At 39.9% G+C, this 17,217-nt stretch overlaps 3 protein-coding genes across 4 annotated transcripts; all 3 read left to right on the plus strand.

The window, feature by feature from the left end:
- Positions 1–562: 562 nt before the first annotated feature.
- Positions 563–3,031, plus strand: rbp1.1 (retinol binding protein 1, cellular, tandem duplicate 1). Its single transcript, XM_026314339.1, has 4 exons — positions 563–635; positions 976–1,154; positions 1,824–1,925; positions 2,981–3,031. The coding sequence occupies exons 1-4, from the start codon at positions 563–565 to the stop codon at positions 3,029–3,031; spliced, it is 405 nt and encodes a 134-aa protein (XP_026170124.1).
- A 3,369-nt stretch (positions 3,032–6,400) lies between these two features.
- On the plus strand, positions 6,401–7,712 carry rbp2b (retinol binding protein 2b, cellular). Its single transcript, XM_026314338.1, has 4 exons — positions 6,401–6,473; positions 6,889–7,067; positions 7,353–7,454; positions 7,659–7,712. The coding sequence occupies exons 1-4, from the start codon at positions 6,401–6,403 to the stop codon at positions 7,710–7,712; spliced, it is 408 nt and encodes a 135-aa protein (XP_026170123.1).
- A 1,285-nt stretch (positions 7,713–8,997) lies between these two features.
- On the plus strand, positions 8,998–15,712 carry copb2 (COPI coat complex subunit beta 2). 2 transcript variants are annotated; one of them, XM_026314391.1, is made up of 22 exons: positions 8,998–9,133; positions 9,590–9,727; positions 9,890–9,976; positions 10,201–10,327; positions 10,452–10,600; positions 10,787–10,933; positions 11,082–11,181; positions 11,296–11,438; positions 11,612–11,811; positions 11,908–12,018; positions 12,111–12,199; positions 12,297–12,403; positions 12,506–12,649; positions 12,795–12,925; positions 13,049–13,256; positions 13,525–13,635; positions 13,777–13,991; positions 14,109–14,247; positions 14,442–14,579; positions 14,686–14,763; positions 14,854–15,003; positions 15,241–15,712. In XM_026314391.1, the coding sequence occupies exons 1-22, from the start codon at positions 9,131–9,133 to the stop codon at positions 15,334–15,336; spliced, it is 2,811 nt and encodes a 936-aa protein (XP_026170176.1). In that variant the 5' UTR covers positions 8,998–9,130; the 3' UTR covers positions 15,337–15,712. The 2 variants fall into 2 exon arrangements, with proteins under 2 accessions (XP_026170176.1, XP_026170177.1); XM_026314392.1 differs by having other exon boundaries at positions 14,857–15,003.
- The last annotated feature ends 1,505 nt before the right edge of the window (positions 15,713–17,217 follow it).

Here is a 17,217-nt window from a genome sequence, read left to right on the forward strand (position 1 = left end):
GTTTCAGTGAGTAAAAGATTTAGACAGTGTGTTGGCTGCACTTGGCCCAAAAGAGAGATTATCAAATTAATTGAGTCATTTAAGCGAGACAAAGGATGTGACAGGCCTATTGTGTCACATTTAATTGATTCACTTGGACCATTTTAAGCTCAGGTGATTCTGTGTGCTCCATTCATTCAGCCAGTTTCACAGGCTGATCAGTGTTTTAGCAGATTTATATGTGGTTTAACTCCAGGTGGCCTTCCATCATTACTACAACCCTGAAATGAAATTGTTAAAGCAAGTGTGTTCATTCCAACTCCAACCAAACAAGTGTATCCTTCATTATGTATTCGGCATGTTCCCCACAAAGCGTGGTGAGGATTGAACGGTTACGTGGGGTCAACACTGGGAGGGAAGTGGGTGGAAACCCAGCAGATAATCGGATTAAAGTGAGTTTAGTTCAAATTGGGTCTTTTGACAGCCGGGGGAGGACTCCAGTGCAAATCTATCCGTTCACACCAGACCTCCTCACTCACTGAGGGAAGTAAGGAGACACAGAAGGACACTAGCAACAGGAAACATGCCGGTTGATCTGAATGGATATTGGAAAATGATTTCCAATGATAACTTCGAGGAGTACATGAAGGCTCTCGGTGAGTTCGTTGAGAGCATTGTAGAAGTAGACGAAAGACTGGCCTGTGGTGGTGTAGGATGAAACATAATGTAATTTCAGAGTTAAATATGAGGGTTGACGCCCATGAAGTTGAGAATTTAATGTTCACATGGAGACTCATATTTAATCTCTAGGAGGGTGAGGTTTAGGACATTTAGTGTTTTCTCTCATCTCATACGATACCTATTTTACAGAAATAAAAGAAATAAAACAAACTTGTTGTGATGTTTGACATTTTCCAACGACTTTATGGAATAACTATAGCCATAAGCCATTTTTATTCAATTTGATTTTCCTCCATGCTTGGGGACCTATGGCAGAAGTAAATGTTGCCATCAGAAAAATTGCCAACTTGCTGAAGCCTGACAAGGACATCATCCACGATGGGGACCACATAATCATCAAGACCCTCAGCACCTTCAAAAACTACAACATGGACTTCTATGTGGGCAAAGAGTTTGAGGAGGATCTGACTGGAGTGGATGACAGGAAATGCATGGTGAGGATTTGGACATATCAAGGATTTAATACATTTTAATAAACACATACATTATGCACTACTATTTGAGACTTTTGACATACTTGTTAAACAACTCATTAGACATTAAAACTCAATTGCATCACTGGAAATATGTAACACTTTTTGGATGCAGGGCTGTGAACTGACTTTCCTTGGTGGGTCCCTCTAGACTATAAGGTGTGGTGTGATTTAGCCATTTTATATAAAACCTTCCACCTAGTAATAACTAACACGTCCCTCAAATGTCTCACGCTCTTCTGACTAAAAAAAAAAGACCAAGGTCTGCAGCAAAAGAACTGGAAGAGGCCGTCAAGACCCACATTTATCCAATCAGTTTGTGTCACTAAATTCTTAATGGGCTGAAAGATTATCTGTTTAAAATCCTTTTTTGTATGCTAATAGGCTGATTATAGATAAGCTATAAGGTGTTTGGGGGATGGCAGAAAGAGAAAGTAATGTGTCTGTATCCACAGATTCCATCAGAATGTTTATTTTAAGAGGGATGGGGGAAGACTGAGCCTCTCGCTCAGACTGCATAAATCTATATGTTTATGAGATGAATCATGCATCTGCATAAATAAATCCTCCACTGATGTGTCATGTATTATAATCACACATGTCTCAATCTGACCTGTGACCCTAACACAGACCACTATCACCTGGGAAGGAGACAAGCTGGTGTGTGTGCAGAAAGGAGAGATTGAAGGAAGAGGCTGGACCCACTGGGTGGAGGGAGATGAGCTTCATTTGGTATGAAAACATCAGTTCCTTCTATGAATATTAATGTATACGATTTGGGCACTTTAATCCAAAACCAAAATGCCTCTCAGCAGTGTATGTGCGGTGCATCTATTTTCATGTATGACTCCAGTATGAATTACTCCTCAAGCTCTCACAGTAGTAACTTTATCCTACAAGGAGATGCAAGGAAATGTAGTTTATGAAAGTTAGAGTCACGTGGCTATAACTCATTTACTGACACACAAAGCATATTATTTTCACATGAGCTCTACCACCTTTGAGAATGGTTCATTGAAAACAATACAGATTCATACATTTATTTGAATCTAAGGTGTTTCCTCCAAACACAAAATTCATGCAAAGTAATACAAGATTAAAAATTATACTAAAAATGACACACACATTTGAAATGAAAAATTCCAGTTTCTGCAACTTATTTATTATTTTTGTCATCCAGTACATATCAACATCAGCTTCTACCATGTTATTATCTTCACTTTGCACATCTAATTTCTGTAAGAAGGACTTTGGTAACTTTTTTTTAACATCTCCTCTGTAAAATTCATAATGTGGCCCCACTGTGGCCTGTAATGAAAGCATTAGCATCTGAAAAGACTTTAAAGTAATGACTAGCACATTACCATTTCCATTAGCTCAGCATTATCAGATTTTCCTCTGTATGATTACTGTTATCAAAGCTAAGCAAAAATAATCTGCCAAATTATTTGGTTTAAGAGATGCCAGCAGATGTTTTCAATCAGCCACCATGAAATTTGTTATTAGTCGGAAGCTCCCATGAGCTGTGGGAGGGTTTGAATGTAAAGCAACAGTGGCCTCTGGTGGCAGAAAAAACACTCACAGGATGTTTTGCAGGGGGAGCTCATAAGCAACAAAAAATAAGAATAATTTAAATTAGTAAATATACCTACCTAAAAATATTTATATATTAGGTGCCATCCTCCTCTTGGTATTTCCTATATGCAAAAAAAAAAATAAATGAAATTCAAAATCTCTATATTGTTTTTTGTTTGTTTGCTTGTTTTGTTTTGTTTTTTTGACCACAGGAGCTGAGAGCTGCAGGAGTTGTATGCAAGCAGGTCTTTAAAAAGACATAAGGTGGCTCTTATTGGATGAGGAAGTGTCCCCAGGTGACACTGGCTTACAGAGACACATCAGACATATTCCATGCCTTCCTTTGGTCCATTTCTACATCTCTTCATATAAACATTTGACATTTTCTTGATTTACTTGGTTATAAATATGCCTACGACACATTTGTATCCCATCAGGACTGTTCCAATACTCTGCTATAGCCAAATACAGTACAGGAAGGGACAAGTCAGTATGTATCATGTGTTATCACAAAATAAAATGCTGTATTACTCATGTTCAATGGATACATACTGCTATATGTAGCTAATCTAATGGGTGACCCAGACTGATAAGGCAGTGTGTTGACATGACCTATGGGAAAGTTATGGACACAGTGACAACAAGAGAAAGGAACTACAACCAGTTAGTTCTCGGACGTATTGTCGTAGATGGAAAACAGTGAAGATCTGAATTTAGTTAAGGACTGTAAACATCTATGCTACTGAGTCTCCAGAGTGGTTTTCAAATATGATTTGTGTGTATATTTGCTTCCAATGCTTTTGGTATTGTGCTGCTGCCAATAAAATGAATCAATCAGTAAATGAAACAGTGCTCAATAATCTCATTTGTCTTGTAAACACAGGCCCATGTCTATTGTCTTTTTATTTTTAATTTAACAGACTCATTAGAAAAGCAAACGTTTTCCCCTGGCATGCAAACAGACAAGTTATTGGAACAAATTATTCTTATTTTCTGAGGTTTTGTATTAGAATCTCCTTTTATTCTAGCCGTATTAATCTGAGGTTCCCAGTCAGTTTCCATTAGATGGCGCTTTGTTCACAAAACATTCACATATAACCACTGCCTGTACATGTACGCAGTCTACTATAGTTCACTGCAGAGTGATGTTTCTTTGTTCAGGCTAGACTAACAATAGTTTCTGGAACTTTAAAAAATGTTAAACCCTACAAACCCCGATTTTACCCTGAAATCTCACTTTAATGATTTTTAAGTTACCATAATATATTTATCTATCTATATATATATATATATATATATATATATATATATATATATATAGATAGATATATAGAGGTGTAAAAACATAATTTGCTATTGTTAACAATTTGCTGTCGTTGATAAAATCACCAAAGTGGCAGAGGAGTGATGTTGCTTCAGAACCACAAACACATCTGTTCTCAGTTTAACAGCATCAACAACTTGCTCAATCTGCACCTGTTTGTTCGTCCCTTCCTACCTGGGCTTGGCACAAAAAATACATTGGCAGCCAAAGCGCATTTCAGTGCCAGGAGACGTCTAATTTAAATCTTATAGTCAAGTGTGTGCGCTGCTCTGTCAGTCAGTACACCTGACTTTATCTGCATTTAATCAAGTCAAGTCAGGTCAAGGCAAGTTGGTTTATTGTCATCTCAGCTGTAGACTTTACTCCAGTGAAAAGAGATGAGCTTCCCCAGGGACACCAGGTGCTACATAAAACACAAAAGACAGCACAAAACTACTCCTAGAAAATATGTACACACACAAAATCAAGGCAAGACTCTATTCACTGCGTCACGGTGGGAGGGGAAGGGTGCACATACCGGCCAGCTCCCTGACAAGCACCAGCAGGCAGAGTCAGACGGCTCCTACTGCATGATGTACACTTGCGCATTGTGCTGCTTTGCTGTTCTGCCTCCTGCTGTTTCTGGAGTATTCACAACCCACCACCACCTCAGCTACCTGTGGACTCTGTTTATTTATAGTTCCCAGGGGGCTGTTATTGATCTCTCTCTGCTCTTGCTTTAGCAATATAGTTCAAAAAAAGTATGCTCTCAGGTAGGGGTCCAAACAGAGTCTGACACCAGAGTGAAATCTACATTTAAATTTACTCTTATTGAAGCATTTCTGTTGAAGATGGAGGCTGTCTGGCTGAAAGCAGTTACTGAAATCTTATTTTGATCACCAGTGAGCAAATAAACAGCTCAACAGAGAAGGTTTCCAGTCCCCCGCTGCTTAAACACATGCGTTGCCTATTGTTACTGTGCAGACTCAGGTATATGCAGGTTTTGACACTGGCTGTGTTCACATTCATCTGTTGGAGTAAACTTTCTCCATGATCACCTTAAATCTGATCATCCTACTGTACATATCAGTAGGATGTTGTGAAATCACAACCAGCCAATCACAGATCAGTGAACAACTTGCAAAAATATGATGTGGAAATTTGAAACTTTCAGAGTGTGCTGACAATGGGCCTTTCTGTTGTGTTCGGTGGTTAAAGTAGTAATCCCTAAGGTTTCAGTTCTGGTTGATTTGACAAGGTTACTGGTGGTAAACCTTTTAATAATAGCCTACATGTCCCAGCATTCCTTTAGAAATTGCCCATTAAACAATTAATAGAGGCTGGAAACATGTTTTCAGCAGCTACAGTAATGCGTTTAATTATAAAGCTGAATAAATGTATTAAAATTTGAGGGGTTTTATTTCAGTTTTGGAGCTTGCTTATACCCAGTTTGTTTAGCTGGGACAAGACTGTCAACAGAGCCCTACAGCCAACCTCAACTGGGTGGACATTAGGTTTCCTATAACACTCTTCTGCCGACTCTGTATATCAATCGCTTTTCTCCTTCATTGACCATTTCTACTGTGTCCTCCCATGGTACTGTCAGCTCCACAAACAATACAAGCCACAACACAAGATCAGCTCTTACACTGGTTGTAGAGTTTAAAGGAGTGACTATGAGCTGTTTTCCTAAACCTATTCTCATTTGCCAGTTGCCATTGGCTGCCCAGCATCATGCATGTTCAAGGTTGCTTGCTTGACTTGTTCACCATTATGAACATTCAAATTCCATGTTATCCTTTTTTAAACTTAAATGTTTTAGAGCTAAAAATATTTTTATATTCATTGATTCTGGGTGTCTGTAATAGGTGTAAACAAATTACTTTAACTCAAATGTAATTCTTCACATTAGACTGTGTATATGGTGCCCTCAAGAAACATACCCAGCTATTTTTTAAAATCAAAAATTTGCTTCAAATGCTGCAGGCTCACATATGATCATCCATGAATGAGTAAAAGAGACAAAGGTGCCTCCTCATCTCCCCCTTCCAAAACAACTGACCCTGCCAATCCCCTTCAAACTCATTTATCAGTACTTCTCTGCCCTCATGCCCCCTGGCTCATATAAAAGCAGGACAACCTGCCCCTTCCCCCTCCATATACTGTCCAACACCTTCCTAACACGTCCACACTCCACCCCCATTTAGTCTCTCCGTTCTCCCCCTTTCCCAGTCCCACCACCTTGTTGGCATTTTTCTAAACCATGCAGTGGGTGGAGCATGGCTCAGACCGAGGGGTTTGCTCTTTAAAATCTACTCCAGCTGCTGCCATGCCTGCAGAATTCAGTGGGAAATGGATAAAGGAAACAAATGAGAAATTTGAAAACTATTTGAAAGCATTAAGTAAGAAATGTAACTTCAGTAAGTTCAGTCTTGGTCTGTGATGTCTTGGTTGCGTGTTGAAGTAGAGTTACAGGGTAACTGTTAACTGGTTTGGAAACTGTACGAGTGACAAAGTCGTTCATTTCCATGGTCTCACAATAGTTTCTTCTTCTGTTTCAGTCTACCTTGGAGTAAAAATGTTTTTGCAATGCTAACAATAATTGAAAATTACTAAAATTATTCTTATTAAATAAATAATAAAAATAATAAATTTTGTATTATGTATTGTGAAAACAATCAAGAACAAATTTATTTTTTCTGACTAAAAATTGAAATGAGTGAAACACTCCACATTACCCCATGTTTTCCTATAAAAGTCTAACTTATGTACTGTAATCTGATACTGTATAATCAAGTGTCTCTTTTCTGGTCCCAGACTTTGACTTTGCTACAAGAAAAATTGCCATCGCCCTGTCTCAGACCAAAGTGGTTGTCGAGGATGGAGATAAGTTTAACATTAAAACACTGAGCACCTTCAGGAATTATGAGCTCTCATTTACTACAGGGGTGGAGTTTGACCAGTACACCAAAGGACTAGACAACAAGAACGTCAAGGTGGGTGGATTTGTCATATATGTAGTCCCTGAAGTGACTGGAGTCAGTGTCAGTTAATGTGATGACTTGATATTTACTATTTCATCTGGTCACTGAATGCTATTCTCAAATGAGAGTACTTAGCTAGTTCCAGTGGTCCATGAGATTTCCATGAGCATTAAAGCCTCATCGTTTTCAGTATCAAGATGCAAGGGAAGGGTATTGTTTTTAAATCATTTTTAAATCGAATTCTTGAAATAACTAGAGGTAATGGAAAAACTGAAGCATTGTATTTGTACTTTTTAGAGTCTGGTGACGTGGGAAGGGGACAAGCTGGTGTGCACTCAGAAAGGTGAGAAGGCCAACCGTGGCTGGAAACACTGGACTGATAATGACAGACTCTACCTGGTGGGTCGATAGAATCAATTAATGGTACTTAGATTTTTTAGAAAGATTTAAACCATGACACAGCATAATGGATTCAAGAGAAAGGTGCTGGGTCATAATATAAGGCAGAATTAGTTATTTGTTAAGTATATGGTAAAGACAGTTTGTCACTGTTATTGTTTTCATTTTTTTCCCTGTATTAACAGATTCTGTCTTTACTCACAGGAGCTGACATGTGAAGATGTAGTTTGTCTTCAGGTGTTTAAAAGAAAAGAATAAAAAGCAAATATCTGTATCATTTACTCAGTTTCAGGCTTTTCTTTGTTCCCCCATATGTTTTTAAATAAAATGAATAAAGGTGCTTTTCACACAGTATACTGTATGTATTGTGTATAAATAAACCAAACCTGAGATGTTTAAAATGGGTCTGACATCAGAGGAATTATTTAACAAGAGGGAGTAATAGTTATGTTCTTCCTGTGCTTGTGTGGGTCTTCTCCAGGTACTCTGGTTTCCTCCCACAGTCCAAAAACATGTATGTCAGGTTGATTGGTGACTCTAAATTGCCCATAGGAGTGAGTGTGAGTGTGTGAGGTTGTTTGTCTCTATGTGGCCCTGTGATGGACTGGTGACCTGTCCAGGGTGGACCCCTGCCTTTCACCCAGAGAGAGCTGGGATAGGCTCCAGCGGATCCCTGTGACAATACTTAGGAATAAGTGGGTATAGATGATGAATGGGTGGATGGAGTGATAGTTTTGCCCTATACAAGGTGGCAGCTAATAGGTCAAAGTCACTTTAATGCTGCACATTAAACACTGACAGTGTAACTAGGGTTCATATTCTGTAAACCAGTGCTTCAATCGCCATCTGCTGGAAAAATGTGGTAGACTCCTGAAGGTACGAAAAACAATGGGACTAAGCCTTCTGTACTGTGTAACTCTTTGTCTGACTGATGATATTAGCCTACTAGTAAACAAACTAGATCATTTAAAGTGGCACATTTAATCCAAATCTATCCCATGTATAAAGTGTTTATAATGAATTAATTGTAATGGATCCAAATTTAAGATGGTACAGGGATAACGCTATTTTTAAAATAATTTTAAATACGCTGTGAATTAGTTTAACAATACTCTTTTAAGTGTACACAGATGTTTTGCAAAGCAATGAATAACAGCTGTTTGTAGGTTTCAGTTGTAGACTTTGGATCCTTTACTTTAATACTGCATTGCAGAAACATATTGCAACTAGCCTGAGGCCTCGTAAGTTTACTAGGGCTCTGTGACTATTATGGGATTTTATATCAGGCCTATATAATTTATTTTACAATGACGTGATTAGCGAACCACTTTGCTTTAATAAGAAATTTATAATGAAATGCGGTGGTAAACATAGGAAATGTTTAGGGAATTTCTATTCACTGCTCAGTAAATATCAGATATATGTATTGTTAAAATATAGTCATGAAATGAAATAATTGGAAACTATGTTGGTGTGATGCCGTCGCAACGTCACCAGATTATATGTCACCGTGGCAAGTCATCACTCTTACCGCGCAACTCACGCGAGATTAGGCTTCAGGAAGTTCCACGTCAGTATCCAGTGCAGTGTTCACAGAAATCGGAACATTTGTACCCCGATTGCAACTGTTCACAGCATATTCATCTGATTTTATTGCGGCAACACGGGGATAAAACATGGTAAGAGGATTTTGAATAGCTCCTCGGCGTGTTTAGTTTCAAAATCTGTTGATTAGTTTCAGAACGACTGTGAAACTGTGTCAAAGAATAGTGCCTTCTTGTAATTAGCATAGTAGCTAAGTAGCTTCAGTTAGCAAGGGATACTGAAGCTTACGGCTTTTAACATTTTGAGCCTTTAGGTTACTGTTTGCAAGCATCATTTGCACTTACTGTTGTTTTAACTCACTCATGGAAATAAGTATGCCTTGATACGTATTTACATATTTATTGGAGTCACTGATATGTACGAGTCTCTGTGTTAGCATGCTAACTTTGGCTTCTGGACCAGTCCTACTATTCCGGGTCTTTAAGTTGACGCCGCAGAGTTTTTATCTAATTATTAAATACCCATGTAAAGCCGGTTATATTGACAGTTTGTGGAAGGTAGAAAAACACTGATGTCCCTTATGTTTTCAGCCTCTGAGGCTGGACATTAAGCGGAGGCTGACAGCTAGGTCAGACCGAGTGAAGAGTGTAGACCTTCACCCAACTGAGCCATGGATGCTGGCCAGTCTGTACAACGGCAGTGTCTGTGTGTGGAACCACGAGACACAGGTATGATCTACAAGGCTGCACCTCACTTAATATAACAGAAAAACAAAACTAATGACTGAACATCCATATGTTAGTCTAGTTGATTGACTTAAAAACACATAGCGTTAAAGGCAGTGATATACAGGAATGCAAACTATAACTCAGCAATGTTCTTTTCCCCAGACTCTTGTCAAGACCTTTGAAGTGTGTGACCTCCCTGTCAGAGCTTCTAAGTTTGTGGCAAGGAAGAACTGGGTCATCACTGGAGCGGTGAGTTACATACATTTGTGCAGGGATCTGGACTTAAACAGTGGTCACTCAAACCATATGCAAACCGATATAGAGTGAGCTTTGTTTGGTGTAGTTTAAGTGTTATGGGTGGGTATGTCCAGTAAAAATCTTGAGCAAGGGAAATAGCAAATACCAATTGATGTTGTTTACTGAAGTAGTCAGAAAATATTTCTTTTTTTTTTTTTTTTTTTCGGCTTGGACAGGATGATATGCAGATCCGTGTTTTCAACTACAACACCTTAGAGCGGGTCCATATGTTTGAGGCCCACTCTGACTACATCCGTTGCATCGCCGTTCATCCGACCCAGCCCTACATCCTCACCAGCAGTGGTATGCCTGTAAATTTGTGATGTCGTGGTATACTGAACTTTCCTCAAATGTTATGTTAAAACATCATCACCAAATGCATGTACTTTTCTTTACATACAGTTAATGTGTTTCTGTGTTTGTGCAGATGACATGTTGATCAAACTCTGGGACTGGGAGAAGAAGTGGTCATGCAGCCAAGTGTTCGAGGGTCACACTCACTATGTCATGCAGATTGTCATCAACCCCAAAGACAATAACCAGTTTGCCAGTGCTTCTCTGGATAGGACGATTAAGGTAGTGACTGTTTAATGTTGCTGTTGTGAAGTCGGCTCCTAACTTTAGCTTTAGGGACACCTAGATCCTACTGTAGAACTACATCCTCTCTCATGCCTTTAATCATTCATACCTTGCATTTATATAATTAAAGTTCTCTGATGTGCATTCATTGATTTCTTTGTAACATCCACTGGGTTGTTTCAGGTTTGGCAGCTAGGCTCCTCATCTCCCAATTTCACTTTGGAGGGCCATGAGAAAGGAGTCAACTGTATCGACTACTACAGTGGAGGAGACAAGCCCTATCTCATCTCTGGGGCTGATGACCGCCAAGTCAAGATCTGGGACTACCAGGTTAGAAACGTTTTATGATATTCTATCAGTTCTGTCATTCACGTCCTTCACAGAAAGGCCCTAAAAGGAGAAAGTTCTCAAAACAATGCATATGTTCCTCAATGTCTACATATGAACGTTTTAATTGTCTGTTCTCTGTATGTTGTAGAACAAAACCTGTGTTCAAACTCTGGAGGGCCATGCCCAGAATGTGTCCTGTGTCAGTTTCCACCCAGAGCTGCCTATCATTATCACTGGATCAGAGGATGGTGAGCAGGAGCCCTCCTTTTTCCCACACTGTGTGCACAAACATCTCCACACTGCATCTCACCCTTGGCCTTATTAGCCTTAGCTTTGTATAACGTTATCTCCTCCTTCAACAGGCACAGTGCGTATCTGGCACTCGAGCACTTATCGTCTAGAGAGCACACTGAACTACGGCATGGAGAGAGTATGGTGTGTGTGTGGCCTCAGGGGCTCCAACAATGTTGCGCTGGGCTACGATGAAGGCAGCATTATTATCAAGGTGAGTGGAAGAAAGAATAATTCTTGCAAATTTGTTTTAATTGTGAAGCAACTGTAAAGGGCCCTCTTAATATAATAAACAGCAACACTAAAACTGTTTGCATTTGCATATTTTTGGATTCATTTATATATTTTCACATACAAAATTTTAAATACTTTCCCTCTGGTGTGTAGGTTGGGCGGGAGGAACCGGCCATGTCTATGGACACTAACGGCAAAATCATCTGGGCCAAACACAGTGAAATACAGCAGGCCAACCTGAAGGCCATGGGTGATGCTGAGATTAAGGATGGAGAGAGGCTGCCGCTGGCTGTCAAAGACATGGGCAGCTGTGAGATTTACCCCCAGACCATCCAGCATAACCCTAATGGAAGGTAACCATCCATTCACTGCAGGCCTTTTGACCTGCTATGACATTTCAGCTGTGAGAGCAACTCCATTACCCATTTGTGCATTTTTGTTTGCACCAGGTTTGTTGTGGTGTGTGGAGATGGAGAGTATATCATCTACACTGCCATGGCTTTGAGGAATAAGAGCTTTGGCTCTGCACAGGAGTTTGTCTGGGCACATGACTCCTCCGAGTAAGTATGAAGACTGAAGATAGAGATTTAACGTAGGTTCAAAATCTGTATCAGAGTTGAGAGCTAAATGTGGTGCTCTTTTTGTATTACAGATACGCCATTAGGGAAAGCAACAGTATCGTCAAAATCTTCAAAAATTTCAAAGAGAAGAAATCATTTAAGCCTGACTTTGGAGCAGAAGGTAATGTGGACATTGATGAGTATTGGACTTGTGGCTTTGAAAATGGATTGTTTCCACTGTCTTTTTCACTGGATGCATTTCTTGTTTTTCCCTGCAGGTATCTATGGAGGTTTCTTGCTTGGTGTGAGGTCAGTGAATGGCCTAGCATTTTATGACTGGGAGAACACAGAGCTTATCCGCCGCATTGAGATCCAGCCAAAACATGTAAGATAGGCTTATTTTTTATATCTAGGTCTTCTATTATTCTCTGTTCCTTTTTGTCCAGGTCCCTAAATGTATCTCTTTCTTCTTTCATCATTTGGCCAGATCTTCTGGTCAGATTCTGGTGAGCTGGTTTGCATTGCTACAGAGGAGTCTTTCTTCATTCTGCGTTACCTGGCAGATAAAGTAGCTGCCTCCCAAGAGAACAATGAAGGAGTGACAGAGGATGGTATTGAAGATGCCTTTGAGGTGTGTGTGTGTATATCTACTTACGACTGTCTGCTATAGCATAACACCAGCTTGGTGCTTTATATTTAAAAGAATGGGTGTTTTTTTGCCTGCCTTTTTTAACCATAGCATTTATAAATCTCCCTATCTTTGTTGCTCCATCCAGGTTCAGGGAGAAATTCAGGAGATTGTGAAGACTGGACTCTGGGTAGGAGACTGCTTCATTTACACCAGCTCAGTAAACAGACTAAACTACTATGTTGGAGGAGAGATTGTCACTATTGCTCATCTGGACAGGTAAAAATATAGATAAAAACACTCCCATGCAAAGATTTAAAAAGTGTTCTGTCCTCCCTATAAACATTTTTGTTATTGCTGTGAAGGATATTAGACACCACCTGTGCCTTCTCGTCCCTGCAGGACCATGTATCTGCTGGGTTACATACCTAAAGATGACCGTCTGTACCTTGGAGACAAAGAGCTGAACATTGTCAGTTACTCCCTGCTGGTCTCTGTCCTGGAGTACCAGACTGCTGTAATGAGGAGGGACTTTGGAATGGCTGACAAGGTGCTCCCCACAATTCCTAAAGAGCAGCGGACTAGGGTTGCCCATTTCCTGGAAAAACAGGTACAGAAACGGCAGCACTTGATTTCCTTTTTTATTAAATTACACTGCCAGGTTAATTGAACTTCAGTGAAAGAAAATATGCAGGTGCGATATTTTTGTACCAAACTTGATGAGAAATTGAACTTGAAACTGCAGCTTTGTCATCACAAGAATTTTATGATGATATGAAGTCTAACTGATAATGTTTATAGAGTTTTTCTTAATATGCATTAGAGATGCATACCTTGTGTTTTTAGCATGCTGATGGATTTTCTTGGTGTCTTCTCAGGGTTTCAAGCAGCAGGCGCTGGCTGTGTCCACAGACCCAGAACACAGGTTTGAGCTGGCCTTGCAGCTGGGAGAGTTGAAGATAGCCTACCAGCTGGCTGTGGAGGCAGAGGTAAAAGCACACCAGCTGCCCTATGAGAGATTGCTGAGACAATTCACCAAACTTGTTAAGAGTTTGTGTATTGTTGTCAAAGTTGAGCAGCTTTTCTGTCAAATACTTTTTTTTTAATGTTTGTGATTCTGTCTCCTACAGTCAGAACAGAAGTGGAAGCAGCTAGCAGAGCTGGCAATTAGCAAGTGTCAGTTTGGTTTGGCTCAGGAGTGCCTTCACCACGCGCAGGATTACGGCGGCCTGCTCCTCCTCGCCACAGCCTCCGGTAATGCCACCATGGTGGGCAAACTGGCTGAAGGAGCAGAGAGGGACGGAAAGAACAATGTGGCTTTTATGACCTACTTTCTCCAGGGAAAGTGAGTATTAAATTTATGGGACTGAGGTGCACTACTGGGAAAAATCAGAGAATGGATCGTGATAACGATGAGTCTGTGGAAGTTGTTAAATGTTCTCTATATTGGGTGTCTCCACAGACTGGATCAGTGTTTGGAGCTTTTGATCAGAACAAACAGACTACCTGAAGCTGCCTTCCTGGCTCGCACCTACCTGCCCAGCCAGGTGTCCCGTGTGGTTAAACTGTGGAGGGAGAACCTGGCTAAAGTCAACCAGAAGGTCAGTTCTGTTGTTGAAGTTACAGCTTATTAGAATTAGTGTAAAAGCTAAGATTAAGAACAGGGTCTTTCATTCTGCTACAACTCTGACAAAACTCAAGAGTAAAACCTTTCATGAAACCAATGTTACATTGCACTTTGAATATCTGCTTGTGGTTCTTGAGGATGACACACAGTACTGAATCTTCACTGCAGGCGGCTGAATCCCTAGCAGACCCTACAGAGTATGAGAATCTGTTCCCAGGGCTGAAAGAAGCCTTTGCAGCTGAGCATTACCTAAGAGAGACCTGCGTGGGCACCTCTAGGCCTGCCAAAGACTATCCCCTTGTCACGGTGAGTTGTGTGACTCTGCAAGTGACAGACAAGGTGGTCTTTCTGTGTGCAACGATTTTTTTTTTTTGTTGCTGTTTCTCTTTAACTAACTTTAACAATATTTCAGCCCAATGAAGACAGGAATATTCTGGAGGAGGCTCAAGGATATGAACCCGAAGGAACCTTTGTTCCACTTGTTTCAACGGTTTGTCTACATTATCCAACATTTTCTCTTAAATTGACAGTAATTCAATAATATTCAAACTCCGGAAATGACTGGACTCATGTTTTCCAGCAGACACAGGACAGTGAAGAGTCCACCTCAGTGGCAACAGCTTCTGCCACTGTAGCTGCAGCCGTGGCACAGCCTGAACCTTCTGCTCCTTCACCAGTGGACAGAGAGGAGCAGGAAAGCCCTGTGTTCTCACAGTCACAAAAAGATAGGGTAGGACTCTTCTGTTTTTAAGTACTGATTATAGTGTGCCCTTTACAACACATAAACTTTTTATTTAATTTAGATCAGTCTTTGAGTTTTCTTCTCTTTGAGGTTTTGTGCCTGAAGTAACTGTTTTGATAGTTCTGGTGCAAAAAGAATTAATATAATAAAGTTAGCGAAAAATGTTTGGAAATTACGCAAGTGGCATATTTTAAAACATAATTATTTTTGTGCACCTCAACATAGTCTCTGGACGATCTGGAGGTGGACCTGGACAACATGGATCTGGACGACATCGACACCACAGATGTTAACCTTGATGATGACTTCCTAGATGACTGAGACCTGCTAACATCCCGGTCCCCAGCACTCTTCATAGCTTATTTAAAAAGAGAGAAAGACACCAAACCCCCTTTTACTCCTTTTTGTATTTGTACGTAAAAACATATTATATTGTCATGTCCACCGGCTGCGGTGACAGGATTTAAGTAGATGATGATGATGATGTCAGTAATGTCTTATTCCCAGAAAAAATAGTAGACAGATTGTGTCTATTTCTGACTCTTCATTTTGTACACCAATTATTGTTTGAGAAATTTTCACTAACTGTCCATTGAGCGACGATTTATTTACTCTTTGCTTTGTGTTGTCTGTAATGGGAAAAAGTTCAGTCAATCCAATAAATTGCAGTTACTATACTGTACATATTCACATGTGACTTATGAGTGTTCCATCCAAAACATTAATTCATGCAGCTTTTTTTATCCAGGTTATACAAATATCTCCACAATATTTAAATGCATTTTAGAGCAGCAGATGAGTGTTACATCTAAAAAATGGCTTAACTTTATTTGTACAAAAAAAGCATGCACAATATGAAAAAGGGGCACAGCCACTAGATAATACATCACAAATACTAAACAGGGAGAGCACATTGAAATTTACATGTGAAGTACAAAGACCTTGATGCAGGAAAATTCTGGCATATTTAGAAAAAAAAGGCAAGTTTTGGAATTGTCAGCAATAAACAGTACAAAGTTCAAACAGGTTTTTTTCCTAGCAGACGTGTCATAGCAGGAACAGCACAGGAGTAATTAATAAGAGTAATGATGGTGCTGTTGCCTGTGGGTGTGCCAGTGGCCATACCAACATGACAGCACAATTCTCTGCATGGACACACTTGATTGATATGCAGCCATTACTCAGGTTATTACACCTATGTGCAGGACTGAAATAGTGTAAATTATATCTCAGAATACAAACGTCCCCTTTGAAAGTTTTTCATGGTTGTGGCCATACTACATTGTGAATGTGATGGGTAATAAATACAGGTGATATGTATTTCACACTACTAAATAATAGATGTGCGATAACTAATAAAGTATGGGTGGGTGTTTTGGCCTGCTACTGTGAGTGTGGTCACAGCTACAGTACATGCAGCAGGACCATCTGTAATTTGTTGGATGTGTGCCTTTCCTGCTTACTGACCATTTGCTGTGACACTCCAAATTATTGTTGGGCACATCCTGTTTGTTTTACTTTTCTTTGAGATGTGTAGAACGTCACTGGAGTTCACCAATGTCAAACTGAATTGATAGGAAATAGTTTAGACTCACCTGTATAAATAAGGTCCTTGAATTCAGACTTCCTGCCAGGATAAAAACAAAGCAGTAAAGTGCAAAGAACTCTCTCTGGTATTCCATGATAAAATTTTTGTGGTGAGGCATAGATCATGGTAAGGGGGTAAAACTATTTAGTCTCAATAATTGAGAAACTTATGGAGCTACCAGGACTCTCCTAAAGTTGGCCATCCAGCCAAACTGAGTAACCAGACAGGAGGGTCTCAATCAGGGAGGTGACCAAGAATCCAGAGTTCACTTTAACAGACCTTCAGAAGTTCTCTGTAGAGATGGGAGAACCTGCAGGACTGGATGAACATCTCAGCAGCTCCCCATCAAACAGGATTCAAAGTCGTACTTGCTGCCAAAAAGACTTATACAAAGTACTGAGTTAAAGGTATAAACCCTTCTGAGTGATTTCAGTTTTTCACTATAATAAATTTGAACATCTTTATTTTGATGTCTCCAAAATGTGTCCGTTTTAAATTAAACTCACATGTGTGCAAAGACCTACTGGGTGTGAATACTTTTTGAAGGTACTGTGGTGTATACATGCTAATTTCTGTGAACCTCCAGGAATGTGTGAATTAATGTTCAACATGAA

This window comes from Mastacembelus armatus, chromosome 17 (assembly GCF_900324485.2).
Source record: "Mastacembelus armatus chromosome 17, fMasArm1.2, whole genome shotgun sequence".
Lineage (NCBI taxonomy): Eukaryota > Metazoa > Chordata > Actinopteri > Synbranchiformes > Mastacembelidae > Mastacembelus > Mastacembelus armatus.

What these genes read in the sequence shown, in the direction of transcription:
- rbp1.1 (XM_026314339.1), top strand. Translation starts at nt 563, where the DNA reads ATGCCGGTTGATCTGAATGGATATTGGAAAATGATTTCCAATGATAAC. An exon ending in GGAGTACATGAAGGCTCTCG is followed by an intron (nt 636 to 975) that starts GTGAGTTCGTTG and finishes GACCTATGGCAG; the next exon opens with AAGTAAATGTTGCCATCAGA. An exon ending in TGGATGACAGGAAATGCATG is followed by an intron (nt 1,155 to 1,823) that starts GTGAGGATTTGG and finishes ACCCTAACACAG; the next exon opens with ACCACTATCACCTGGGAAGG.
- rbp2b (XM_026314338.1), top strand. Translation starts at nt 6,401, where the DNA reads ATGCCTGCAGAATTCAGTGGGAAATGGATAAAGGAAACAAATGAGAAA. An exon ending in AAACTATTTGAAAGCATTAA is followed by an intron (nt 6,474 to 6,888) that starts GTAAGAAATGTA and finishes TTCTGGTCCCAG; the next exon opens with ACTTTGACTTTGCTACAAGA. An exon ending in TAGACAACAAGAACGTCAAG is followed by an intron (nt 7,068 to 7,352) that starts GTGGGTGGATTT and finishes TGTACTTTTTAG; the next exon opens with AGTCTGGTGACGTGGGAAGG.
- copb2 (XM_026314391.1), top strand. An exon ending in CTCTGGATAGGACGATTAAG is followed by an intron (nt 10,601 to 10,786) that starts GTAGTGACTGTT and finishes GGGTTGTTTCAG; the next exon opens with GTTTGGCAGCTAGGCTCCTC. An exon ending in AGCTGGCTGTGGAGGCAGAG is followed by an intron (nt 13,636 to 13,776) that starts GTAAAAGCACAC and finishes TGTCTCCTACAG; the next exon opens with TCAGAACAGAAGTGGAAGCA.